At 44.9% G+C, this 27703-nt stretch overlaps 1 protein-coding gene across 1 annotated transcript in view; it reads left to right on the top strand.

Annotated features, from left to right (window-relative positions):
* Positions 1-27703, top strand: part of TOMM70 (translocase of outer mitochondrial membrane 70) — a 58548-nt gene that overhangs the window by 12632 nt on the left and 18213 nt on the right. Inside the window, exons 2-6 of the mRNA XM_069761032.1 lie at positions 518-691; positions 1572-1698; positions 5447-5556; positions 6652-6800; positions 10183-10390. Coding sequence (XP_069617133.1) covers positions 518-691; positions 1572-1698; positions 5447-5556; positions 6652-6800; positions 10183-10390 — 768 coding nt within the window. The remainder of the gene's footprint in view (positions 1-517; positions 692-1571; positions 1699-5446; positions 5557-6651; positions 6801-10182; positions 10391-27703) is intronic.

The following is a 27703-nucleotide window of genomic DNA, read 5'->3' as shown; positions in this document are numbered from 1 at the left end:
GGACCCAGACAGATCAACTTCACAGGCATATATGAGGTTTCTGATGGGGGTCTTGAGGCCTATGGCTGGCCGTACTTGTACTGTGTTTCAAGGACATCTGGATTTGGCCTTATTGATTTGCATAGTTGTGGTCACTTGCCAACTAGATTCTCATCACTAGAACATGACAAGTGGGTGAGAATCTAGTCATGCAAATGTCATACTTATGGTCACGTGCCCACCCTCTCGCACACTGTCACGACTCGACAATCTGCCGTCATGTAAAGTGACTAGAAATTTGTATAGAGCCCAGAAAACCCATTCAGGGCAAATCGACACTGTTTGCAGCTTACTCCCAGGCTGTTTGTGTATAATCATGTTTTTGTGTAATTATATTTTATTATTCTATTGTTGTGTAATCATGTATTAATATTCATTAATAAAAGATTATATTGTATACATCTGTCTGTGAATACCTCTGTTTTGGTTTATGTTTTGTATATATCCCTCTCACATTACTTGTTGTTTTCCCTTATAGACCCCTCTAGAAAAAGCACAAGGTGCAAAAAACAAAGGAAACAAGTATTTTAAAGCCGGGAAATATGACCAGGCCATTCAGTGTTACACTGAGGCCATCAGTTTGTGTCCTCCAGAGAAGAAGGTAGACATGTCTACGTTCTACCAGAACAGAGCTGCGGCCTATGAGCAACAGGTCAGAAAGTAACATTCATGGGGAGAATAACACTGCTGGGGGGCGAGTGAGGCTGCTGGGGGGGGCGAGTGAGGCTGCTGGGGGGGCGAGTGAGGCTGCTGGGGGGGGCGAGTGAGGCTGCTGGGGGGGGCGAGTGAGGCTGCTGGGGGGGCGAGTGAGGCTCCTGGGGGGCGAGTGACGCTGACGGGGCTTTTGCTTTTACCTTTTTGAAATAACTGCATTTGTAAATGAGTATATATATTTTTTTTTTTTGCATAATCTTATCAGGAAAGTTTGTCAGGAAACCACCTGGAGCTCTGCCAGCAGCAGGGCGTTCTTTTTTTATTATTATTATTATTTTTTATGGATATACCATTGAGTTTTGCATCACCCTGTGTAAGTGATTATTCGCCCTGAAGTTTTTACCTGCCAAATGATCTCTTTGGTTGAAATTGTTCATTTGCTGTGGGCCTTGACATTCAAATCGAAGACAATATTGGGCCTCATTTATTAGTACTAACAGTAGTACTGACCTTGTTGCCCACAGCAAATAGAGTTCGGAGTTTGTTCTTGTTTTTTTGCACATTAATCATTTCCCAACTTGCTTTTGATTTTCTGTTACCACCTTCCAAAAAATCTATTGTTTTTAATTGAGGGTTTGTTTGTTTGTTTGGGTAGAATCTTCAAATTTGTGTTTTTTTTTTTTTTTTTAAGAATTCATTATGCAAGATAAGTAACATGATATTTTAATATTTCGGATTGTTGCTAACGTGGCAATATCAATTATATAGATGTGTTTTTTTAGACTTTTATCAATTTTGTATGTCATTTGTTTAGAGATTGTTTCCTTTTATTATTTTTATTTTATTTATATTTTTAATTTTCCTTTTTGTTTTTTTAGCAAACGTGGAAAGAAGTTGTCCAGGACTGCACCAAAGCGGTGGAACTAAATCCCAAGTATGTGAAAGCCCTATTCCGACGGGCAAAGGCGCATGAAAGGCTTGACAACAAGAAAGAGTGCTTAGAAGGTAGATCCTCTCTACAACTACCAGTTCCTTCCCATCTGTACAAAATGTATGAAGGTTTAGGACCTCCTCGTGACCATTTACAAGTCGGGATAGACACGTGACAGTCAAATAGACCACTCTGGCTAGCGGCTGGAGCTCATCCCCACTCACGGTGGCCACTGGCCGCACTATTTTGTATTCTTACCATAAACCGGTGGTTCGCCACATATATGATCTTTCCATTTAAGAGGCAATAAGGTACAAATGTACAGCATCTGAAGTTGCACACATCACTTGATTTTTTTTTTGCTACCCATTAGAAAGTTAGAGCTCTTCTTGGTTCTTTTTTTTTTTTCTACTTTTGTTAGTAAAACTTGTTCCCCCACTGTTCCCTGGCGGTTACTGCTTACCCCTTCCCCAGCAGGCGATCATAGCCGTACATGCTATTCCATCTCTCTGTTGTCATAGCATGGCCTTCTCCTTCCTTACACTCCAGGGATGATCCTTCTGGCAGAAATCCACTTACTTGTGGTGTTTTGCCGGCAGCTCTATGAAGCTTCTTGTATCTGACTGACAACTTCACAATCTGTGACAGCTCCGAGCTCCCTACATTGTGTTCTTGGGCAGAAACACCAATCGTCAATTGTGTCAAAACACCTGGAGCAAAACCACCTTGCCAGAGCTGATTTTCTGCTTATTATGGCTAACATTAAGAGCTCTGATGTAGAGCTGGTCGTTAACAATCATGCAATGTTAGTTGGAAGGGTCCTCCAGGGTCATCGTGTCCAACCACCTGCTCAATGCAGGATTCACTAAACCATCTCAGACAGATGTCTGTCCAGCCTCTATTTGAACACTTCCATTGAAGGAGAACTCATCACTTCTCGTGGCAGCCTGTTCCAGTCATTAATCACCCTCAGTGTCAAAAAGTTTTCCTAATCTAATTTGTATCTTCTCCCTTTCAGTTTCATTCCATTGCTTCTCGTGTTTCCATTTGCAAATGAGAATGAGGATTTTCCCTCTACAGTGTGACAGCCTTTGAGAAATTTGTAAACCGCTATTAAGCAGATATGGGTCAACCAGAACAGTAAAGTTCATCTTCTATACCGAACACCTACTGTTTGGGCACAGACACCGAACACTGACATCACTAGGAAGTCTGTGTTTCTGTTTGGGTTCGGCCCCCCCGAACACCTTTATTTATCGCACCATCATATGCACGTCAAATAATAATTACTATCGGTCAGACAGCCGTGATCGAAGGTAAAACGTTTACCTCCAGTCACTGGCGTTGGCTGATGGGACTACTGCTGCCATCAGCCTACACCTGTTGCCGCCAGTAACAGCGAGAGCAGGCGTATTCATCAGCCAATGCCTGCACTCTAAATAAAAAATGGCGTGGGTTCCCTGTATTTTTGATAACCAGCCAGGCAAAACTGACAGCTGTGGGCTGCAACCCTCAGCTGTCAGCTTTAGCAAGGTTGGTTATCAAGAATAGAGGGATCCGCACACCATATTTTGTAATTATTTCAATAAATAATTTTAAAAAACTGCGTGGCGGTCCCCTCATTTTGACAACCAGCCTTGCTAACGCTGACAGCTAGGGGCTGGTATTCTCAGGCTGTAAGGGGCCATGGATATTGCCCCTCCAGCCTAAAAATAGCAGCCTGAAGCTGCCCAAAAAAAGGTGCATCTAGTAGATGCGCCAGTTCTGGCACTTTGCCCGACTCTTCCCGCTTGCCCTGTGGCGGTGGCAACTGGGGTTCATATTTGTGAGGATGATGCCATCTTTGTATTGTCCGGTGACATCAAGCCCACGGCTTGTTAATGGAGAGGCTTCTGTAAGACACCTATCTATTACTAATCCTTTAGTTATGTTGGTAATAAACACACAGTAAATATAAAGTCTTTTATTTGAAATAAAAAAGCACTTTTCCTTTTTTTTAATTTAAAAATGCCAAACAGTTATACACACCTAACATCCATTGCATTGAAGCCCTCATCTCCTGTAATGAAATGAAAAACAACCATATCTCTCACATGCCCGTCATTCTGTCTCACGCTTTAATCCATGTCTGGGGATAAACAGTTTTCATCATGGACGGTGCTAAGATAGACCATGCAGGCTGAGAACCACTGGAAGAATGAGCTGCTGCGAGCGCAGCATCAGTGACCAGCGGTGATGTCATCGAGGTTACTGCCTGTCACTGGGGCAGTGTTTCCATCGGGGCCTCTGAACTGTGGTGACCTCCGGTGAGATCACTGCTTGCACAGTGAGAACAATTCTCACTGTGGAGGTGAGTTCACCGTGAGAAAATTTCTCATTTCTGCCGGTGAACTCTGAGCTCAGAGCTACACCATTAGACTTTTTATCACTGTGCTAGCGGTGCTCTTACTGCTAGTCACTGATCCTGCACTCACCGCAGCTCATTCTCCCAGTGGTTCTCAACCTGGAAGGTGGCATAGTTTCGCCGTCAAGGTTGAAAACTGTTTATCCCCAGACATGGATTATGGCGTGGGACAAAATGACGGACTGGTGAAGGATATGGTTGTTTTTTATTTTTGTTTTATTACAGGAGATGACGACTTAAGTGGAATAGGTGTTAAGTGAGTATAACTGTTTATTATTTTTAAATAAAATATTGCTTTTGTTTATTTCAAATGAAAGACTTTATTCTTGCTGTGTGTTTATTTACAATATAACTGTAATTACTAAGCCGTGGGCTTGATGTCACCTAACAATACAAAGGTGACATCAACCCCACAAATATGAACCTCACTTGCCACCGTCACATGGCAAGTGGGAAGAGCCGAGCAAAGCGTCAGAATTGGGGCATCTAATACATGTGCCTTTTCTGGGGTGGCAGCTATTTTTAGTCTGGGGTGACCAATATCCATGGCCCCTTACCAGCCTAAGAATACCAGCCCCCAGCTGTCTGCTTTACCTTGGCTGGTTGTCAAAAAATGGGGTGGAGCTCGTGCCTTTATTATTTTATTTTTTTTAAATGTATTTGGATAATTTTAAAATATCGTGTGGACCCCTCTATTCTTGACAACCAACTTTGCTGAAACTGAGGGTGGCAGCCTGCAGCTGTTTTACCTTGCTGCTTATCAAAAATACAGGTGAAATTTTAATTATTTTTGAGCACAGGGCTGATGAATACTCCCATCAGTCACCACCTGCTCTCGCTGTTATTAGCAGCAGCAGCAGCAGGGGTAGGCTGATGGGAGCAGTAGGCAAAATGAGGAATTAAATACCCGGTACTAAATCCTTAACAGCGTGCAGCTGAATGGTACCTCAGTAGCCTGTGTGCATGCATCAGTCAGCTTGTGGAGTACAGATGCCCACCAAAAACAAATGTATGCGCAGTGTCCAAAAGAGAAAAAGGTGACACTCGGCCAGGACAGAGCCTTGTCCTACCCAACACTTTTTCCAATTGGAAATGCAACCATTTATCACCTGTCTTTGAGTATGATCACTGAGCCAGTTATGAATCCACCTAACCGTAGCCTTGTCAATCCCATACTTGGTCATTTTTCAGTAAGGGTAGTATGAGATACTTTATCATAGTGGTCTGATTCTTCCGATGAGAAATGAGGGTATTCTGCCTTAATGTGAAGAAGTGCCGCTTTTTATTTCTTTTTTGGTCTCTGCACTCATTTTTTGTACCTGTCAGAAGTCAGCAGACCGTCGCACACTGGGATACCTGAGAATAGAAAATGAAAGTGACAGTTCTGCGGCCTCATCTGTTGTATCTTGTGTCTGTAGATGTCACTGCCGTTTGCATCTTGGAAGGATTCCAGAACCAGAACAGCATGCTGCTCGCAGATAAAGTACTTAAGCTGCTTGGGAAGGAAAAAGCCAAAGACAAATACAAGGTATTGCTGTATAACGGGTGACACAAGTATGTCTTAAAGGGATATTCCAGTGTTACAAATGAGTAAATCATCAGGATATGCTGTAACTTTGTGATTGGTGGGGAGGTCCAACCTTAGGGACACTCGCTGATCTTGAGTATTGGGACACTACGCAGGTGAAATTCTACATTTCCATTCCCTATACAATGGCCATGTTTTTGTGCAGGCAGTTGCAGCCATCCTCATTCATTTAAAGGGAACCAGTCACCTGAATTTGGCGGAACTGGTTTTTGGTCATATGGGCGGAGTTTTCGGGTGTTTGATTCACCCTTTCCTTACCCGCTGGCTGCATGCTGGCCGCAATATTGGATTGAATTTCATTCTCTGTCCTCCGTAGTACACGCCTGCGCAAGGCAAGATTCCCCACCATTGGCCTGAGCAAACATCGCTGTCCGATCAGCTGGCAAAAGTAGAAGACCTATTAATCATCCAGATCATTTATGCGAGCCACTAGATCATTGTGGGCTGCATGTCTCTCTGTGAACAGGATTTCTGCTGACTACAAAATGCGTAAATTATTGGGATAAAAGCATTGCACTAGGGGGCATAAAGGCCAGTGCACACCACTGTATTTTCTGTCCTAGTGTCATCCGACAAGACATTGGATTGCACGCGGACCAATGTTTTTCTATGGGGACATGCACATCCGATGCTTTCTTTCCTCGGACCGAGCTGGTACGAGAAACAAATTACAACATGTTTGAGTTTGATCCGATTATTGGATTGCACTCGACCATGTCAATAATCAGACTGCACTTGGATGTCATCTGAGTGCAGTCCGATTTCCACACACTGACTGAATGGAGGAGATGGAATCATTTTGTTCTCCAACTGATCCTCACAGTGTGCTCTGATTCTCATCCGAGAGACTTGTATAACAGTATGCACACAGTCTGACTAGAGTTTGATCAGTGTCATTTGCTTAATTGGCGCATGGGACAATCTACTGCGTCTGACCATAGCCAATGAGCGCTGATCTGCTTTGTATGTTTCCCATTGGCTCTCGTTGTGACCAGGGATCCTACTCGCCTAATGTATTTTTTTTTCTGCTTCTAGAACAGGGAGCCACTGATGCCTTCACCACAGTTCATCAAATCCTATTTTAGCTCTTTCACGGACGATATCATCTCTCAGCCCCTGCACAAAGAAGAGAAGTCAGATGAGGATAAGGATAAAGAAGGAGAAGCCGCTGTGGTCAAGGAGAAGTAAGTCCCTGCTAATGTCTGTAGTCCTAGTACACAAGATAAGCCAGCCGAAGCCGTGCGTGTCTGTTCAGGAGAGGTGGTCAGTCCCACGTGCCTGCACCGCTTCTCCAGTCTTGGTTTTCAGGCTCTGCTTGTCTCATCGGGGTGCGCCGTCATGTTTACGCCACTTAATACTTTGTATAGCCATACCGTGGAGCCACAAAGTTTATAGAAGAATCTACAAATACTATACTGTAAAATGTATGCCATCACATAACAACCCAACCATGGCCAAACGTCCCCTGTCTGGTGATCGTTGTTTTTGGCTACATATCAGTGCACTTTCTGAACATGTCCACATAACAACCCGACTACCCAAGACTTAGCGGAGGTTCACAGTCCATCTACGGACCAGACTCCGGTCTGCTGACCCAAACGCCTAACTAATATGTTTATGAAGTTGTCGAGGTCAGGAGACCCGGGGCTGTTGTAGACATCTCAGCCCATCATTGGACCATGAATGTCGGACTTGTAAAACCTGCCTTCGAGTATGTGCACATGTTGTCTTTGAGACACCGGCAGCCGTTTTCCTGAATGGCTTCACTCGCAGTTTTGTAGAGGTTCTGCCACCAGCATCTTATAGAGAGTGTGGACAGGTCACTTCTCTTAGCCGCTTCAGGGTTCGGAAACCATGAAGCAGCGAACTCCTTTACCCTGACCAGTCCAAATGTGTCCGATATCTCTGGATCGCTTCAATGAATCCCGTTGATACTAAGATTGTTTTTTTTTTTTTCGTGACACATTGTACTTCGTTAGTGATAAATTTAGGCTGAAATTGTGTGCATTTATTTGTGAAAATATTGGAATATTTCAATTTTTACATCCTTAAACCATATTATGTTTGAAGTGACATGGAGGAGCTTGTATGACAGAAAATACCCAAAAGTGACACCATTCTAAAAACTGCACCCCTCAAAGTGCTGAAAACCACATTCAAGACGTTTATTAACCCTTCAGGTGCTTCACAAGAACTAAAGCAATGTGGAAGGCAAAAAATTGACTTTCATTTTTTCTCATCATAAATGTTCATTTGGCTCCAGATTTTTAAATTTTTTTTCCTACGCCTCATTGGGGTACACAGGACCATGGGTGTTATGCTGCTGCCACTAGGAAAAATAACCGTACAATTTGTGAGTACATCTACCCTATATGTGGTGGAAAACTACTGAAGCGCCATTTGACAAGCCTCTGACATGCCAGAACAGCAGAAATCCAAACAAGTGACCCCATTTTGGAAACTGCACCTCTTGAGGAATTCATGTAGCAGTCCAGTGAGTGTTTTTACCTCTCGGGCAATTCACAGAATTGGGCTGTGTCAATTGAAAATTACCATTTTTTTTTTCTACTAAAATGTTGCTTGGGAGAAAATGTACCACAAAATGTTACCCAATGTCTCCTGACCACACCGATATGTGGTTGAAAACAACTTCTGAGGCACAGTGCAAAGGTCAGAAGTGAAGTGTCAGCGTACACATTTTGATGGAATAGATTGCGGGTGCCATGTCATATTGGCAGAGCCCCTGAGGTACCAGAACAGCAGAACCTATGAATGAACCTCTCTATGAATTCATCTAAGGGTGTAGTGATTATATTGGCATCACAGGTGTGTCACAGAATTTTATACCATTGGACGGTGAAGAAAAAATAATTACATTTTTACCACAAAAATGTTGTTTTATCCCCAGATATTACATTTTCATACTGGGAAATGGGTTAAAATGGCAGTAGATTTTGGTAAAAAAAAAAAAAAAAAATTTGCTGAATCTGGAACTACCTCATATATGGCTGTACACTACTACCAAGTGGTGGAACGCGCTTTTACACTTGCCTAAATAGACTGACACCGCCGTATCACAGGCCAGAAAGCGTCCACAGTGCCTCCATCTGCCTCATTATAAGGAATCTTCTGCTGGGGATTCCGTCTGAATCACGTATTTCAGAGATTTACACTGAAACCTCGGTGTAAGTGCTCAGCACAGAGCGCAGGATAGATGTGCTCCTAACCTTACTGCGATCTTTGGGCGGCAGAATGAGCAAATAAACAGCAGGTGAAGAATTTAGTTTTATTTTTTATAACGCAGTTCCTCGTGCGTTATAAGTGATTAGGTAACTTTATTCTTCGGGTTTATGCGATAATAGCGATATCAGATTTATGTTGGGTTTTTCTGTTTGGCTTCTGTCACACTAAAAAAACAAACACATTTATATTTTTGCAAAACAAGGTTTTTTCATCACCATATTTTGAGAGCTATAATTTTTCCATATTTCTGCCAACTGTCCTGTGACGGCTTGTTTTTGCTGGATCAGTTGAATTTTATATTCAGAAATGGTTTATATTTTTTTTGTTTTTTTTTATGCTGTTCACGAAGTGGTAAAATTAATGAGGCAGCTTTTATTCTTCAGCTCTGTACGATTACAGCGATACCACAGTTATATATATATTTTTTCTTTTGGCACTTTTACCCAAAACTTTTATAGAAACAAAATCATATTTGCTTTGCTTTGTTCTGAGAGCTAAAACTTTTTTCGTTTTCCGCTGACAGAGCTGCATGACGGCTTGTGTTCTGTGGGACAAGATGGTGTTTTCAGCGATACCATTTAGCTTTTTGATTGCGTTTTATTGCATATTGCACTTTGTTCGGCAGTATGATGATAAAGCATAGGTTTTTGCTACTTTTTTTTCTGTAATGTATAAATTTTCTGATCTTTTTTTTTTTTTTTTTACCTCCCTACTTTACTTTCCTTGCTCTTATCACTGATCTAACACTCTCCAATTCTTTTGCGTTGCAGGGCATTAGATCAGCGTCTCGCAGGCAGGGAGGAGGCCTGTCCGCTCTCAGCAGAAGCTTACAGGTCACCGTACCTAGTTGACCCTGCAGCCAACCTTCGGCCTGGGTTCACCATGAAGACCATTGCGTTGTGCCGATTGGAGCACAGCAAGAGCTCCCTCCGTCTGCTGTCGGTCGCTGTCAATAGTGACAGCGACCATCAGAGGGGTTAATCGCCCGTATTGGGCGCTAGCACCGATCGCTCTCACTTTTGATCACACCAGCGCTCACAGTGAGTCCACACTATCGTCATGCTGTACATGTACAGCATTTTGCGGGAGCACACCTATCGCTGTGCCATAAATATGAGGTCATTATTGAGGTTTGAGCAGACATGTGAATTCATTCTTAATTTTGCATAAAAAAGGATAATGTAAAGATCCCCATTTAGTGTCCATTTACATGTAGAAAAGATCCTCAACTTGTAGATGAGATTTGTTTCATTTCCTCTACATTGCACAGTGTGAACATTCACCTTTTACCTTCTTTCTTTCTTTTCTTACTTCGGTCTTCAGATCCGGTTATTTAAAAGCCAAACAATACATGGAAGAAGAAAACTACGACAAAATAATCAGTGAATGCACAAAAGAAGTGGAGGCCAAAGGCAGGTACATGGCTGAAGCTTTACTACTGAGAGCCACCTTCTACCTGCTCATCGGAAACTCTGCTGCTGCCAAGCCAGACTTGGATCAGGTTATTAGCATGGAAGACGCCAATGTTAAGGTAAATAATGAATTCAATTCACATTGTAATTTGCAAACATTTTAGGAAAAACTGTGTATTAATGTTCGTATAAGACACTGGGGAAGATTTAGAAGACCAGCTGCAAAGGAAAGTAGAGCAATTGCCTATTGCAACCCATCGGGTGGTAGAGCTGATCTACACCCGGCAGGTTCACCTGATCATAGCTTATTACAGGCGTGTCTTGTTCTTTCTTACTTTGTAGTTTAATTAGTAATATTTTTTTAAGTGTACATTTGAAGGTCCTTTTCTATTTCACACACAGCATAAAAGTTTGACCAACCTTAGCGCTGTCCACTATTGTCTCTATTCTCACGTGCGGTATCGGCTCTCCCAGGGATTGCGTGACATTGTCACCTGATCCCTGCGGCCAATCAGCGCTGGCTTCACTCTCCCCTCAATGTCACTCAATCCCCGGGAAAGCCGGCACCAGAGGTGAGTATATGTTTTATTTTACTAGGGGGAAACCTAAGGATTGAGGAGGTGGGCTGTTGTGAATTCTGTGATCAAGCTCCCTCCTGTGGTCACGAGTGGTACTGCGGCTTCTGAGTTTCCTTCCTCAGGTGATGAGGTTAGGTCGTTAGGTGCTGCTCTATTTAACTCCACCTAGTGCTTTGATCCTGGCCTCCAGTCAATGTTCTAGTATTGGTCTTGCTTCCTCCTGGATCGTTCCTGTGGCCTGTCTGCTCAGCATAAGCTAAGTTCTGCTTGTGTACTTTTGTTGCTTTATTTTCTGTCCAGCTTGCTTTTTTGGTTTTGCTTGCTTGCTGGAAGCTCTGAGACACAGAGGGAGCACCTCCGTACCGTTAGTCGGTGCGGAGGGTCTTTTTGCCCCTCTGCGTGGTTGTTTGTAGGTTTTTGTGTTGACCGCAAAGCTATCTTCCTATCCTCGGTCTATTCAGTAAGTCGGGCCTCACTTTGCTAAATCTATTTCATCTCTGTGTTTGTATTTTCATCTTAACTCACAGTCATTATATGTGGGGGGCTGCCTTTTCCTTTGGGGAATTTCTCTGAGCCAAGGTAGGCTTATTTTTCTATCTTCAGGCTAGCTAGTTTCTCAGGCTGTGCCGAGTTGCATAGGGAGCGTTAGGCGCAATCCACGGCTACCTCTAGTGTGGTTTGATAGGTTTAGGGATTGCGGTCAGCAGAGTTTCCACGTCTCAGAGCTCGTCCTATGTTTTGTGGTTTTTGTCAGGTCACTTGTGTGCTCTGAACGTCAAGGTCCATTGTGGTTCTGAATTACCTATTCATAACAGTACTGGAGGCCCAAAGTACTATGCTTCTCAATAGAGGGGAAAAAAGAAGTTCTGAGACCATTTTTTTTTCTTTGCACTGTGTTTTGCCTTTTTTTCCCCTAGACATTTGGGTGGTTCAGGACACAGGTGTAGTGATGGACATTGTTGTGAATTCTGTGGTCACAAGTGGTATTGCAGTCTCTGGGCTTCCTCCCTCAGGTGTTTTGGTGAGCTCGTTGGCTGCCTTGCTATTTAGCTCCACCTGAGTCTGTCTTCCTTGCTCCTTGGCAATGTTCCAGTGTTGGATCTGAGCTACTGCATCTTTCCTTGGGCCTGCTGCTCTGCTAGATAAGTGCTTCTAGTTTGTTTTCTGTTTTTTCTGTCCAGCTTGTTATTATCTTTTGCTGGAAGCTCTGAGAAGCAAAGGGGTGCACCGCCGTGCTGTTAGTTCGGCACGGTGGGTCTTTTTTGCCCCTTTGCGTGGTTTTCGTTTTAGGGTTTTTTGTAGACTGCATAGTTCTCTTTGCTATCCTCGCTCTGTCTAGAATATCGGGCCTCACTTTGCTGAATCTATTTCATTCCTACGTTTGTCTTTTCATCTTGCTAACAGTCATTATATGTGGGGGCTGCCTATTCCTTTGGGGTATTTCTCTGAGGTAAGTCAGGCTTGTATTTCTATCTTCAGGCTAGTCAGCTCCTCAGGCAGTGCCGAGTTGCATAGGTAGTGATAGGCGCAATCCACTGCTGCTTCCAGTTGTGTGAGGATAGATCAGGTACTGCAGTCTACAGAGATTCCACGTCTCAGAGCTCGTCCTATTGTTTTGGGTTTTTGCCAGATCTCTGTATGTGCGCTGATTACTGCACGCTGTGTTGCCTGATTGCCAGCCATAACAGTACAAGGAGCCATTCAATGATTTCCAATAGAGGGAAAAAAGAAATCCTGACATTTTTTTTTCTTAGCTCTGTCTTCAGTCTTTTTTTTCCCCTAGACATTAGAGTGCTTCAGGACACAGCTGTGGACATGGATATTCAGGCTCTGTGCTCCTCAATGGATAATCTCGTTGTAAATGTACAAAAGATTCAAGATACTATTGATCAGAAATCGATGCTAGAACCAAGAATTCCGATTCCTGATTTGTTTTTTGGTGACAGAACTAAGTTCCTGAGCTTCAGAAATAATTGTAAGCTATTTTTGGCCTTGAAACCTCATTCTTCTGGTAATCCTATTCAACAGATTTTGATTATTATTTCTTTTTTGCGCGGCGACCCACAGGACTGGGCGTTTTCTCTTGCACCAGGAGATTCTGCATTGAGTAATATTGATGCATTTTTCCAGGCGCTGGGATTGCTTTACGATGAGCCTAATTCAGTGGATCAAGCTGAGAAAAATCTGCTGGCTTTATGCCAGGGTCAGGATGATGTGGAACTATATTGTCAGAAATTTAGAAAATGGTCAGTACTCACTCTGTGGAATGAATCTGCACTAGCGGCTTTGTTCAGAAAGGGTCTCTCTGAAGCTCTTAAGGATGTAATGGTGGGATTTCCTATGCCTGCTGGTTTGAATGAGTCTATGTCCTTGGCCATTCAGATCGGTCGTCGCTTGCGCGAGCGTAAATCTGTGCACCATCTGGCGGTATTGTCTGAGAGTAAGCCTGAGCCTATGCAGTGCAACAGGACTATGACTAAAGTAGAACGGCACGAACACAGACGTCTGAACAGACTGTGTTTCTATTGTGGTGATTCTACTCATGCTATTTCTAATTGTCCTAAACGCACTAGGCGGTTCGATAGCTCTGCCGTTATTGGTACTGTACAGTCCAAATTCCTTTTGTCCATTACCTTAATGTGCTCTTTGTCATCATATTCTGTCATGGCGTTTGTGGATTCAGGCGCTGCCCTGAATCTGATGGATTTGGATTATGCTAAACGTTGTGGATTTTTCTTGGAGCCTTTGCGGTGTCCTATTCCGTTGAGAGGAATTGATGCTACACCTCTGGCCAAGAATAAGCCTCAGTACTGGGCCCAGCTGACCATGTGCATGGCTCCTGCACATCAGGAGGATATTCGCTTTTTGGTACTGCATAATTTGCATGATGTGGTCGTGTTGGGGTTGCCATGGCTACAAACCCATAATCCAGTATTGGATTGGAACTCTATGTCGGTAACCAGCTGGGGTTGTCAGGGAGTACATGGTGATGTTCCATTTCTGTCTATTTCGTCATCCATTCCTTCTGACATCCCAGAGTTCTTGTCGGACTTTCAGGATGTATTTGAAGAGTCCAAGTCTGATGCCCTTCCTCCGCATAGGAATTGTGATTGTGCTATCGATTTGATTCCTGGTAGTAAATTCCCTAAGGGTCGTTTATTTAATTTGTCCGTACCTGAACACACCGCTATGCGCAGTTATGTGAAGGAGTCCCTGGAGAAGGGACATATTCGCCCATCGTCGTCACCATTGGGAGCAGGGTTCTTTTTTGTAGCCAAGAAGGATGGTTCGCTAAGACCGTGTATTGATTACCGCCTTCTTAATAAGATCACTGTTAAGTTTCAGTATCCCTTGCCATTGATTTCTGACTTGTTTGCTCGGATTAAGGGGGCTAGTTGGTTTACTAAGATTGATCTTCGTGGTGCGTATAATCTGGTGAGAATCAGGCAGGGAGATGAATGGAAAACGGCATTTAATACGCCCGAGGGTCATTTTGAGTATCTGGTGATGCCGTTCGGACTTGCCAATGCTCCATCTGTTTTTCAGTCTTTTATGCATGACATTTTTCGTGAGTATCTGGATAAATTCTTGATTGTTTACTTGGATGACATTTTGATCTTCTCAGATGATTGGGAGTCTCATGTAAAGCAAGTCAGAATGGTTTTCCAGGTACTGCGTGCTAATTCCTTGTTCGTGAAGGGATCTAAGTGTCTCTTCGGTGTGCAGAAAGTTTCATTTTTGGGGTTCATCTTTTCCCCTTCTACTATCGAGATGGATCCGGTTAAGGTTCAGGCCATCCAGGATTGGACTCAGCCGACATCTCTAAAAAGTTTGCAGAAATTCCTGGGCTTTGCTAATTTTTATCGTCGCTTCATCTGTAATTTTTCTAGCATTGCCAGACCATTGACCGATTTGACCAAGAAGGGTGCTGATTTGGTTAATTGGTCTTCTGCTGCCGTGGAAGCTTTTCAGGAGTTGAAGCGTCGTTTTTGCTGTGCCCCTGTGTTGTGTCAACCTGATGTTTCTCTTCCGTTCCAGGTCGAGGTTGATGCTTCTGAAATTGGTGCAGGGGCGGTTTTGTCACAGAGAGGTTCTGGTTGCTCAGTGTTCAAACCATGTGCTTTCTTTTCCAGGAAATTTTCTGCTGCTGAGCGTAATTATGATGTGGGCAACCGAGAGTTGCTGGCCATGAAGTGGGCATTCGAGGAGTGGCGTCATTGGCTTGAGGGTGCTAAGCATCGCGTGGTGGTTTTGACTGATCATAAGAACCTTACTTATCTTGAGTCTGCCAAGCGCTTGAATCCTAGACAGGCCCGTTGGTCGTTATTTTTTGCTCGTTTTGATTTTGTGATTTCATACCTTCCGGGCTCTAAAAATGTGAAGGCGGATGCTCTGTCTAGGAGTTTTGTGCCCGACTCTCCGGGGTTATCTGAGCCGGCGAGTATCCTCAAGGAAGGAGTCATTGTGTCTGCCATCTCCCCTGATTTGCGGAGAGTGTTGCAGAAATTTCAGGCTAATAAACCTGATCGTTGTCCGGCCGAGAAACTGTTCGTCCCTGATAGGTGGACTAGTAAAGTTATCTCTGAACTTCATTGTTCGGTGCTGGCCGGTCATCCAGGAATCTTTGGTACCAGGGAGTTGGTTGCTAGATCCTTCTGGTGGCCATCTCTGTCGCGGGATGTGCGTGCTTTTGTGCAGTCCTGTGGAATTTGTGCTAGGGCTAAGCCCTGCTGTTCACGTGCCAGTGGGTTGCTTTTGCCCTTGCTGGTCCCGAAGAGGCCTTGGACACATATTTCGATGGATTTCATTTCTGACCTTCCCGTTTCTCAAAAGATGTCTGTCATTTGGGTGGTCTGTGATCGCTTTTCTAAAATGGTCCATCTGGTGCCCTTGGTTAAATTGCCTTCCTCCTCTGATTTGGTGCCTTTGTTCTTCCAGCATGTGGTTCGTTTACATGGCATTCCTGAGAATATTGTTTCTGACAGAGGTTCCCAGTTTGTCTCAAGGTTCTGGCGAGCCTTTTGTGGTAGGATGGGCATTGACCTATCTTTTTCCTCGGCCTTCCATCCTCAGACTAATGGCCAGACCGAACGAACCAATCAGACCTTGGAAACATATCTGAGATGTTTTGTTTCCGCTGACCAGGATGATTGGGTGTCATTTTTGCCGTTGGCTGAGTTCGCCCTTAATAATCGGGCCAGCTCGGCTACCTTGGTCTCTCCATTTTTCTGCAATTCTGGGTTCCATCCTCGTTTCTCTTCAGGACAGGTTGAGTCTTCGGACTGTCCTGGTGTGGATTATGTGGTGGACAGGTTGCAGCAGATCTGGACTCAGGTAGTGGACAATTTGACCTTGTCCCAGGAGAAGGCTCAGCTTTTCGCTAATCGCAGACGCCGTGTGGGACCCCGACTTCGTGTTGGGGATCTGGTTTGGTTATCTTCTCGTCATATACCTATGAAGGTTTCCTCTCCTAAATTTAAACCTCGTTTTATTGGTCCGTATAGGATTTCTGAGATTCTCAATCCGGTGTCTTTTCGTCTGACCCTCCCAGACTCCTTTTCCATACATAATGTATTCCATAGGTCGTTGTTGAGGAGATACGTGGCACCTATGGTTCCATCTGTGGAGCCTCCTGCCCCTGTTTTGGTGGAGGGGGAATTGGAGTATATTGTGGAGAAGATTTTGGATTCTCGTGTCTCTAGACGGAAACTCCAGTATCTGGTCAAATGGAAGGGTTATGCTCAGGAAGATAATTCCTGGGTTTTTGCCTCTGATGTCCATGCCCCAGATCTTGTTCGTGCCTTTCATGTGGCTCATCCTGGTCGGCCTGGGGGTTCTGGTGAGGGTTCGGTGACCCCTCCTCAAGGGGGGGGTACTGTTGTGAATTCTGTGGTCACAAGTGGTATTGCAGTCTCTGGGCTTCCTCCCTCAGGTGTTTTGGTGAGCTCGTTGGCTGCCTTGCTATTTAGCTCCACCTGAGTCTGTCTTCCTTGCTCCTTGGCAATGTTCCAGTGTTGGATCTGAGCTACTGCATCTTTCCTTGGGCCTGCTGCTCTGCTAGATAAGTGCTTCTAGTTTGTTTTCTGTTTTTTCTGTCCAGCTTGTTATTATCTTTTGCTGGAAGCTCTGAGAAGCAAAGGGGTGCACCGCCGTGCTGTTAGTTCGGCACGGTGGGTCTTTTTTGCCCCTTTGCGTGGTTTTCGTTTTAGGGTTTTTTGTAGACTGCATAGTTCTCTTTGCTATCCTCGCTCTGTCTAGAATATCGGGCCTCACTTTGCTGAATCTATTTCATTCCTACGTTTGTCTTTTCATCTTGCTAACAGTCATTATATGTGGGGGCTGCCTATTCCTTTGGGGTATTTCTCTGAGGTAAGTCAGGCTTGTATTTCTATCTTCAGGCTAGTCAGCTCCTCAGGCAGTGCCGAGTTGCATAGGTAGTGATAGGCGCAATCCACTGCTGCTTCCAGTTGTGTGAGGATAGATCAGGTACTGCAGTCTACAGAGATTCCACGTCTCAGAGCTCGTCCTATTGTTTTGGGTTTTTGCCAGATCTCTGTATGTGCGCTGATTACTGCACGCTGTGTTGCCTGATTGCCAGCCATAACAGTACAAGGAGCCATTCAATGATTTCCAATAGAGGGAAAAAAGAAATCCTGACATTTTTTTTTCTTAGCTCTGTCTTCAGTCTTTTTTTTCCCCTAGACATTAGAGTGCTTCAGGACACAGCTGTGGACATGGATATTCAGGCTCTGTGCTCCTCAATGGATAATCTCGTTGTAAATGTACAAAAGATTCAAGATACTATTGATCAGAAATCGATGCTAGAACCAAGAATTCCGATTCCTGATTTGTTTTTTGGTGACAGAACTAAGTTCCTGAGCTTCAGAAATAATTGTAAGCTATTTTTGGCCTTGAAACCTCATTCTTCTGGTAATCCTATTCAACAGATTTTGATTATTATTTCTTTTTTGCGCGGCGACCCACAGGACTGGGCGTTTTCTCTTGCACCAGGAGATTCTGCATTGAGTAATATTGATGCATTTTTCCAGGCGCTGGGATTGCTTTACGATGAGCCTAATTCAGTGGATCAAGCTGAGAAAAATCTGCTGGCTTTATGCCAGGGTCAGGATGATGTGGAACTATATTGTCAGAAATTTAGAAAATGGTCAGTACTCACTCTGTGGAATGAATCTGCACTAGCGGCTTTGTTCAGAAAGGGTCTCTCTGAAGCTCTTAAGGATGTAATGGTGGGATTTCCTATGCCTGCTGGTTTGAATGAGTCTATGTCCTTGGCCATTCAGATCGGTCGTCGCTTGCGCGAGCGTAAATCTGTGCACCATCTGGCGGTATTGTCTGAGAGTAAGCCTGAGCCTATGCAGTGCAACAGGACTATGACTAAAGTAGAACGGCACGAACACAGACGTCTGAACAGACTGTGTTTCTATTGTGGTGATTCTACTCATGCTATTTCTAATTGTCCTAAACGCACTAGGCGGTTCGATAGCTCTGCCGTTATTGGTACTGTACAGTCCAAATTCCTTTTGTCCATTACCTTAATGTGCTCTTTGTCATCATATTCTGTCATGGCGTTTGTGGATTCAGGCGCTGCCCTGAATCTGATGGATTTGGATTATGCTAAACGTTGTGGATTTTTCTTGGAGCCTTTGCGGTGTCCTATTCCGTTGAGAGGAATTGATGCTACACCTTTGGCCAAGAATAAGCCTCAGTACTGGGCCCAGCTGACCATGTGCATGGCTCCTGCACATCAGGAGGATATTCGCTTTTTGGTACTGCATAATTTGCATGATGTGGTCGTGTTGGGGTTGCCATGGCTACAAACCCATAATCCAGTATTGGATTGGAACTCTATGTCGGTAACCAGCTGGGGTTGTCAGGGAGTACATGGTGATGTTCCATTTCTGTCTATTTCGTCATCCATTCCTTCTGACATCCCAGAGTTCTTGTCGGACTTTCAGGATGTATTTGAAGAGTCCAAGTCTGATGCCCTTCCTCCGCATAGGAATTGTGATTGTGCTATCGATTTGATTCCTGGTAGTAAATTCCCTAAGGGTCGTTTATTTAATTTGTCCGTACCTGAACACACCGCTATGCGCAGTTATGTGAAGGAGTCCCTGGAGAAGGGACATATTCGCCCATCGTCGTCACCATTGGGAGCAGGGTTCTTTTTTGTAGCCAAGAAGGATGGTTCGCTAAGACCGTGTATTGATTACCGCCTTCTTAATAAGATCACTGTTAAGTTTCAGTATCCCTTGCCATTGATTTCTGACTTGTTTGCTCGGATTAAGGGGGCTAGTTGGTTTACTAAGATTGATCTTCGTGGTGCGTATAATCTGGTGAGAATCAGGCAGGGAGATGAATGGAAAACGGCATTTAATACGCCCGAGGGTCATTTTGAGTATCTGGTGATGCCGTTCGGACTTGCCAATGCTCCATCTGTTTTTCAGTCTTTTATGCATGACATTTTTCGTGAGTATCTGGATAAATTCTTGATTGTTTACTTGGATGACATTTTGATCTTCTCAGATGATTGGGAGTCTCATGTAAAGCAAGTCAGAATGGTTTTCCAGGTACTGCGTGCTAATTCCTTGTTCGTGAAGGGATCTAAGTGTCTCTTCGGTGTGCAGAAAGTTTCATTTTTGGGGTTCATCTTTTCCCCTTCTACTATCGAGATGGATCCGGTTAAGGTTCAGGCCATCCAGGATTGGACTCAGCCGACATCTCTAAAAAGTTTGCAGAAATTCCTGGGCTTTGCTAATTTTTATCGTCGCTTCATCTGTAATTTTTCTAGCATTGCCAGACCATTGACCGATTTGACCAAGAAGGGTGCTGATTTGGTTAATTGGTCTTCTGCTGCCGTGGAAGCTTTTCAGGAGTTGAAGCGTCGTTTTTGCTGTGCCCCTGTGTTGTGTCAACCTGATGTTTCTCTTCCGTTCCAGGTCGAGGTTGATGCTTCTGAAATTGGTGCAGGGGCGGTTTTGTCACAGAGAGGTTCTGGTTGCTCAGTGTTCAAACCATGTGCTTTCTTTTCCAGGAAATTTTCTGCTGCTGAGCGTAATTATGATGTGGGCAACCGAGAGTTGCTGGCCATGAAGTGGGCATTCGAGGAGTGGCGTCATTGGCTTGAGGGTGCTAAGCATCGCGTGGTGGTTTTGACTGATCATAAGAACCTTACTTATCTTGAGTCTGCCAAGCGCTTGAATCCTAGACAGGCCCGTTGGTCGTTATTTTTTGCTCGTTTTGATTTTGTGATTTCATACCTTCCGGGCTCTAAAAATGTGAAGGCGGATGCTCTGTCTAGGAGTTTTGTGCCCGACTCTCCGGGGTTATCTGAGCCGGCGAGTATCCTCAAGGAAGGAGTCATTGTGTCTGCCATCTCCCCTGATTTGCGGAGAGTGTTGCAGAAATTTCAGGCTAATAAACCTGATCGTTGTCCGGCCGAGAAACTGTTCGTCCCTGATAGGTGGACTAGTAAAGTTATCTCTGAACTTCATTGTTCGGTGCTGGCCGGTCATCCAGGAATCTTTGGTACCAGGGAGTTGGTTGCTAGATCCTTCTGGTGGCCATCTCTGTCGCGGGATGTGCGTGCTTTTGTGCAGTCCTGTGGAATTTGTGCTAGGGCTAAGCCCTGCTGTTCACGTGCCAGTGGGTTGCTTTTGCCCTTGCCGGTCCCGAAGAGGCCTTGGACACATATTTCGATGGATTTCATTTCTGACCTTCCCGTTTCTCAAAAGATGTCTGTCATTTGGGTGGTCTGTGATCGCTTTTCTAAAATGGTCCATCTGGTGCCCTTGGTTAAATTGCCTTCCTCCTCTGATTTGGTGCCTTTGTTCTTCCAGCATGTGGTTCGTTTACATGGCATTCCTGAGAATATTGTTTCTGACAGAGGTTCCCAGTTTGTCTCAAGGTTCTGGCGAGCCTTTTGTGGTAGGATGGGCATTGACCTATCTTTTTCCTCGGCCTTCCATCCTCAGACTAATGGCCAGACCGAACGAACCAATCAGACCTTGGAAACATATCTGAGATGTTTTGTTTCCGCTGACCAGGATGATTGGGTGTCATTTTTGCCGTTGGCTGAGTTCGCCCTTAATAATCGGGCCAGCTCGGCTACCTTGGTCTCTCCATTTTTCTGCAATTCTGGGTTCCATCCTCGTTTCTCTTCAGGACAGGTTGAGTCTTCGGACTGTCCTGGTGTGGATTATGTGGTGGACAGGTTGCAGCAGATCTGGACTCAGGTAGTGGACAATTTGACCTTGTCCCAGGAGAAGGCTCAGCTTTTCGCTAATCGCAGACGCCGTGTGGGACCCCGACTTCGTGTTGGGGATCTGGTTTGGTTATCTTCTCGTCATATACCTATGAAGGTTTCCTCTCCTAAATTTAAACCTCGTTTTATTGGTCCGTATAGGATTTCTGAGATTCTCAATCCGGTGTCTTTTCGTCTGACCCTCCCAGACTCCTTTTCCATACATAATGTATTCCATAGGTCGTTGTTGAGGAGATACGTGGCACCTATGGTTCCATCTGTGGAGCCTCCTGCCCCTGTTTTGGTGGAGGGGGAATTGGAGTATATTGTGGAGAAGATTTTGGATTCTCGTGTCTCTAGACGGAAACTCCAGTATCTGGTCAAATGGAAGGGTTATGCTCAGGAAGATAATTCCTGGGTTTTTGCCTCTGATGTCCATGCCCCAGATCTTGTTCGTGCCTTTCATGTGGCTCATCCTGGTCGGCCTGGGGGTTCTGGTGAGGGTTCGGTGACCCCTCCTCAAGGGGGGGGTACTGTTGTGAATTCTGTGGTCACAAGTGGTATTGCAGTCTCTGGGCTTCCTCCCTCAGGTGTTTTGGTGAGCTCGTTGGCTGCCTTGCTATTTAGCTCCACCTGAGTCTGTCTTCCTTGCTCCTTGGCAATGTTCCAGTGTTGGATCTGAGCTACTGCATCTTTCCTTGGGCCTGCTGCTCTGCTAGATAAGTGCTTCTAGTTTGTTTTCTGTTTTTTCTGTCCAGCTTGTTATTATCTTTTGCTGGAAGCTCTGAGAAGCAAAGGGGTGCACCGCCGTGCTGTTAGTTCGGCACGGTGGGTCTTTTTTGCCCCTTTGCGTGGTTTTCGTTTTAGGGTTTTTTGTAGACTGCATAGTTCTCTTTGCTATCCTCGCTCTGTCTAGAATATCGGGCCTCACTTTGCTGAATCTATTTCATTCCTACGTTTGTCTTTTCATCTTGCTAACAGTCATTATATGTGGGGGCTGCCTATTCCTTTGGGGTATTTCTCTGAGGTAAGTCAGGCTTGTATTTCTATCTTCAGGCTAGTCAGCTCCTCAGGCAGTGCCGAGTTGCATAGGTAGTGATAGGCGCAATCCACTGCTGCTTCCAGTTGTGTGAGGACAGTTCAGGTACTGCAGTCTACAGAGATTCCACGTCTCAGAGCTCGTCCTATTGTTTTGGGTTTTTGCCAGATCTCTGTATGTGCGCTGATTACTGCACGCTGTGTTGCCTGATTGCCAGCCATAACAGGACATTAAAGGTCTGTCTTCATGTGTGCATCTTCTCACTGCAAGAGTACAAAATATTCAAGACTTTGTGGCTCAGAATTCTATGTTAGAACCAAGAATTCCTATTCCTGATTTGTTTTCTGGAGATAGAGCTAAATTTCTGAGTTTCAAAAATAATTGCAAACTGTTTCTGGCGTTGAAACCTCGCTCCTCTGGTGACCCAGTTCAACAAGTTAAGATCATTATTTCTTTATTACGTGGCGACCCTCAAGACTGGGCATTTTCCCTTGCGCCAGGAGATCCTGCATTATGTAATATTGATGCGTTTTTTCTGGCGCTCGGATTACTGTACGATGAACCTAATTCAGTGGATCAGGCAGAGAAAAATTTGCTGGCTCTGTGTCAGGGTCAGGATGAGATAGAGATTTATTGTCAGAAGTTTAGAAAGTGGTCCGTGCTCACTCAATGGAATGAATGTGCTTTGGCAGCAATCTTCAGAAAGGGTCTCTCTTTTGAAGCCCTTAAGGATGTCATGGTGGGATTTCCTATGTCTGCTGATCTTAATGAGTCTGTCTTTGGCCATTCAGATCGGTCGACGCTGGCGTGAGCGTAAATCTGTGCACCATTTGGCGGTATTATCTGAGCATAAACCTGAGCCTATGCAGTGCGATAGGACTTTGACCAGAGCTGAAAGGCAGGAACACAGACGTCAGAATGGGCTGTGTTTCTATTGTGGTGATTCCACTCATGCTATCTCCGATTGTCCTAAGCGCACTAAGCGGTTCGCTAGGTCTGCCACCATTGGTACGGTACAGTCGAAATTTCTTTTGTCCGTTACTTTGATCTGCTCTTTGTCTTCCTATTCTGTCATGGCATTTGTGGATTCAGGCGCTGCCCTGAATTTGATGGACTTGGAGTTTGCTAGGCGCTGTGGGTTTGTCTTGGAGCCCTTGCAGTGTCTTATTCCATTGAGAGGAATTGATGCTACGCCTTTGGCCAAGAATAAGCCTCAGTACTGGACCCAGCTGACCATGTGCATGGCTCCTGCGCACCAGGAGGATATTCGCTTTCTGGTGTTGCAAAATCTGCATGATGTGGTCGTGTTGGGGTTGCCATGGCTACAAGTCCATAACCCAGTATTAGATTGGAAATCAATGTCTGTGTCCAGCTGGGGTTGTCAGGGGGTACATGGTGATGTTCCATTTCTGTCTATTTCATCATCCACCCCTTCTGAGGTCCCAGAGTTCTTGTCTGATTACCGGGATGTATTCGATGAGCCCAAGTCCAATGCCCTACCTCCGCATAGGGATTGTGATTGTGCTATCGAGTTGATTCCTGGTAGTAAGTTTCCTAAGGGTCGACTGTTTAATTTATCTGTACCTGAGCACACCGCTATGCGGAGTTACGTAAAAGAATCCTTGGAGAAGGGTCATATTCGGCCGTCGTCATCGCCATTGGGAGCAGGGTTTTTTTTTGTGGCCAAGAAGGATGGTTCGCTGAGACCTTGTATTGATTACCGCCTTCTTAATAAAATCACGGTCAAATTTCAGTACCCCTTGCCGCTGCTATCTGATTTGTTTGCTCGGATTAAGGGGGCTAGTTGGTTCACCAAGATAGATCTTCGTGGTGCATATAATCTTGTGCGTATTAAACGGGGCGATGAATGGAAAACTGCATTTAATACGCCCGAGGGTCATTTTGAGTACCTAGTTATGCCATTCGGACTTGCCAATGCTCCATCAGTATTTCAGTCCTTTATGCATGACATCTTCCGAGAGTACCTGGATAAATTCCTGATTGTATACTTGGATGATATTTTGGTCTTCTCGGATGATTGGGAGTCTCATGTGAAGCAGGTCAGAATGGTGTTCCAGGTCCTGCGTGCTAATTCTTTGTTTGTGAAGGGATCAAAGTGTCTCTTTGGTGTTCAGAAGGTTTCATTTTTGGGGTTCATTTTTTCCCCTTCTACCATCGAGATGGACCCTGTTAAGGTCCAGGCCATTTATGATTGGACTCAGCCGACATCTCTGAAGAGTCTGCAAAAGTTCCTTGGCTTTGCTAATTTTTATCGTCGCTTCATCTGTAATTTTTCTAGTATTGCTAAACCATTGACCGATTTGACCAAGAAGGGTGCTGATGTGGTCAATTGGTCTTCTGCTGCTGTGGAAGCTTTTCAAGAGTTAAAGCGTCGTTTTTCTTCTACCCCTGTGTTGTCAACCAGATGTTTCGCTTCCGTTTCAGGTCGAGGTTGATGCTTCTGAAATTGGAGCGGGGGCTGTTTTGTCGCAAAGAGGTGCTGATTGCTCGGTCGCAAAGAGGTGCTGATTGCTCGGTGATGAAGCCATGCGCCTTCTTTTCCAGGAAGTTTTCGCCTGCTGAGCGAAATTATGATGTTGGCAATCGAGAGTTGCTGGCCATGAAGTGGGCATTCGAGGAGTGGCGTCATTGGCTTGAAGGAGCTAAGCATCGCGTGGTGGTCTTGACTGATCACAAGAACTTGACTTATCTCGAGTCTGCCAAACGGTTGAATCCTAGACAAGCTCGTTGGTCGCTGTTTTTCTCCCGTTTTGACTTTGTGGTTTCGTACCTTCCGGGCTCTAAAAATGTGAAGGCGGATGCCCTGTCTAGGAGTTTTGTGCCCGACTCTCCGGGTTTGCCTGAGCCGGCGGGTATTCTCAAAGAAGGGAGTAATTGTGTCTGCCATACACCATATAGGTCTGGATACACATGATGAGAGCATTATACTGCCTCTGTACAAATCCCTAGTTAGACCGCACATGGAGTACTGTGTCCAGTTTTGGGCACCGGTGCTCAGGAAGGATATAATGGAACTAGAGAGAGTACAAAGGAGGGCAACAAAATTAATAAAGGGGATGGGAGAACTACAATACCCAGATAGATTAGCGAAATTAGGATTATTTAGTCTAGAAAAAAGACGACTGAGGGGCGATCTAATAACCATGTATAAGTATATAAGGGGACAATACAAATATCTCGCTGAGGATCTGTTTATACCAAGGAAGGTGACGGGCACAAGGGGGCATTCTTTGCGTCTGGAGGAGAGAAGGTTTTTCCACCAACATAGAAGAGGATTCTTTACTGTTAGGGCAGTGAGAATCTGGAATTGCTTGCCTGAGGAGGTGGTGATGGCGAACTCAGTCGAGGGGTTCAAGAGAGGCCTGGATGTCTTCCTGGAGCAGAACAATATTGTATCATACAATTATTAGGTTCTGTAGAAGGACGTAGATCTGGGTATTTATTATGATGGAATATAGGCTGAACTGGATGGACAAGTGTCTTTTTTCGGCCTTACTAACTATGTTACTATGTTACTATGTTTGTCCCTGATAGGTGGACGAATAATGTTATCTCTGAGGTTCATTGTTCGGTGTTGGCTGGTCATCCTGGAATCTTTGGTACCAGAGATTTGGTGGCTAGATCCTTTTGGTGGCCGTCTCTGTCGCGGGATGTGCGTTCTTTTGTGCAGTCCTGTGGGATTTGTGCTCGGGCTAAGCCCTGCTGTTCTCGTGCCAGTGGGTTGCTTTTGCCCTTGCCGATCCCGAAGAGGCCTTGGACACATCTCTATGGATTTTATTTCGGATCTCCCCGTTTCTCAAAAAATGTCGGTCATTTGGGTAGTTTGTGATCGCTTCTCTAAGATGGTCCATTTGGTACCCTTGTCTAGATTGCCTTCCTCCTCTGATTTGGTGCCATTGTTCTTCCAGCATGTGGTTCGTTTACATGGCATTCCAGAGAACATCGTTTCTGACAGAGGTTCCCAGTTTGTTTCGAGGTTTTGGCGAGCCTTTTGTGCTAGGATGGGCATTGATTTGTCTTTTTCCTCGGCTTTCTATCCTCAGACAAATGGCCAGACTGTTCGAACCAATCAGACCTTGGAAACATATCTGAGATGTTTTGTTTCTGCTGATCAGGATGATTGGGTGTCCTTTTTGCCTTTGGCTGAGTTCGCTCTTAATAATCGGGCCAGCTCGGCTACCTTGGTTTCACCGTTTTTCTGCAATTCTGGGTTCCATCCTCGTTTCTCTTCAGGGCAGGTTGAGTCTTCGGACTGTCCTGGTGTGGATACTGTGGTGGACAGGTTGCAGCGGATTTGGACTCATGTAGTGGACAATTTGACCTTGTCCCAGGAGAAGGCTCAACGTTTCGCTAATCGCAGACGCTGTGTGGGTCCCCGACTTCGTGTTGGGGATTTGGTTTGGTTGTCATCTCGTTATATTCCTATGAAGGTTTAAGCCTCGTTTCATTGGTCCGTATAGGATTTCTGAGGTTCTTAATCCTGTGTCTTTTCGTTTGACCCTTCCAGATTTCTTTTTCCATCTATAACGTATTCCATAGGTCATTGTTGCGGAGATACGTGGCGCCTGTGGTTCCATCTGTTGATCCTCCTGCCCCGGTTTTGGTGGAGGGGGAGTTGGAGTATATAGTGGAGAAGATTTTGGATTCTCGTGTTTCGAGACGGAAACTCCAGTATCTGGTTAAGTGGAAGAGTTATGGTCAGGAAGATAATTCCTGGGTCTTTGCCTCTGATGTCCATGCTGTCGATCTTGTTCGTGCCTTTCATATGGCTCATCTTGGTCGGCCTGGGGGCTCTGGTGAGGGTTCGGTGACCCCTCCTCAAGGGGGGGGTACTGTTGTGAATTCTGTGATCAAGCTCCCTCCTGTGGTCACGAGTGGTACTGCGGCTTCTGAGTTTCCTTCCTCAGGTGATGAGGTTAGGTCGTTAGGTGCTGCTCTATTTAACTCCACCTAGTGCTTTGATCCTGGCCTCCAGTCAATGTTCTAGTATTGGTCTTGCTTCCTCCTGGATCGTTCCTGTGGCCTGTCTGCTCAGCATAAGCTAAGTTCTGCTTGTGTACTTTTGTTGCTTTATTTTCTGTCCAGCTTGCTTTTTTGGTTTTGCTTGCTTGCTGGAAGCTCTGAGATGCAGAGGGAGCACCTCCGTACCGTTAGTCGGTGCGGAGGGTTTTTTTGCCCCTCTGCGTGGTTGTTTGTAGGTTTTTGTGTTGACAGCAAAGCTATCTTCCTATCCTCGGTCTATTCAGTAAGTCGGGCCTCACTTTGCTAAATCTATTTCATCTCTGTGTTTGTATTTTCATCTTAACTCACAGTCATTATATGTGGGGGGCTGCCTTTTCCTTTGGGGAATTTCTCTGAGGCAAGGTAGGCTTATTTTTCTATCTTCAGGGCTAGCTAGTTTCTCAGGCTGTGCCGAGTTGCATAGGGAGCGTTAGGCGCAATCCACGGCTACCTCTAGTGTGGTTTGATAGGTTTAGGGATTGCGGTCAGCAGAGTTTCCACGTCTCAGAGCTCGTCCTATGTTTTGTGGTTT

This window comes from Ranitomeya imitator, chromosome 3 (assembly GCF_032444005.1).
Source record: "Ranitomeya imitator isolate aRanImi1 chromosome 3, aRanImi1.pri, whole genome shotgun sequence".
Taxonomy (NCBI): Eukaryota; Metazoa; Chordata; class Amphibia; order Anura; family Dendrobatidae; genus Ranitomeya; species Ranitomeya imitator.
Note: the sequence above shows the minus strand (reverse complement) of the source record. Positions and strands in the feature narration are given on the sequence as shown.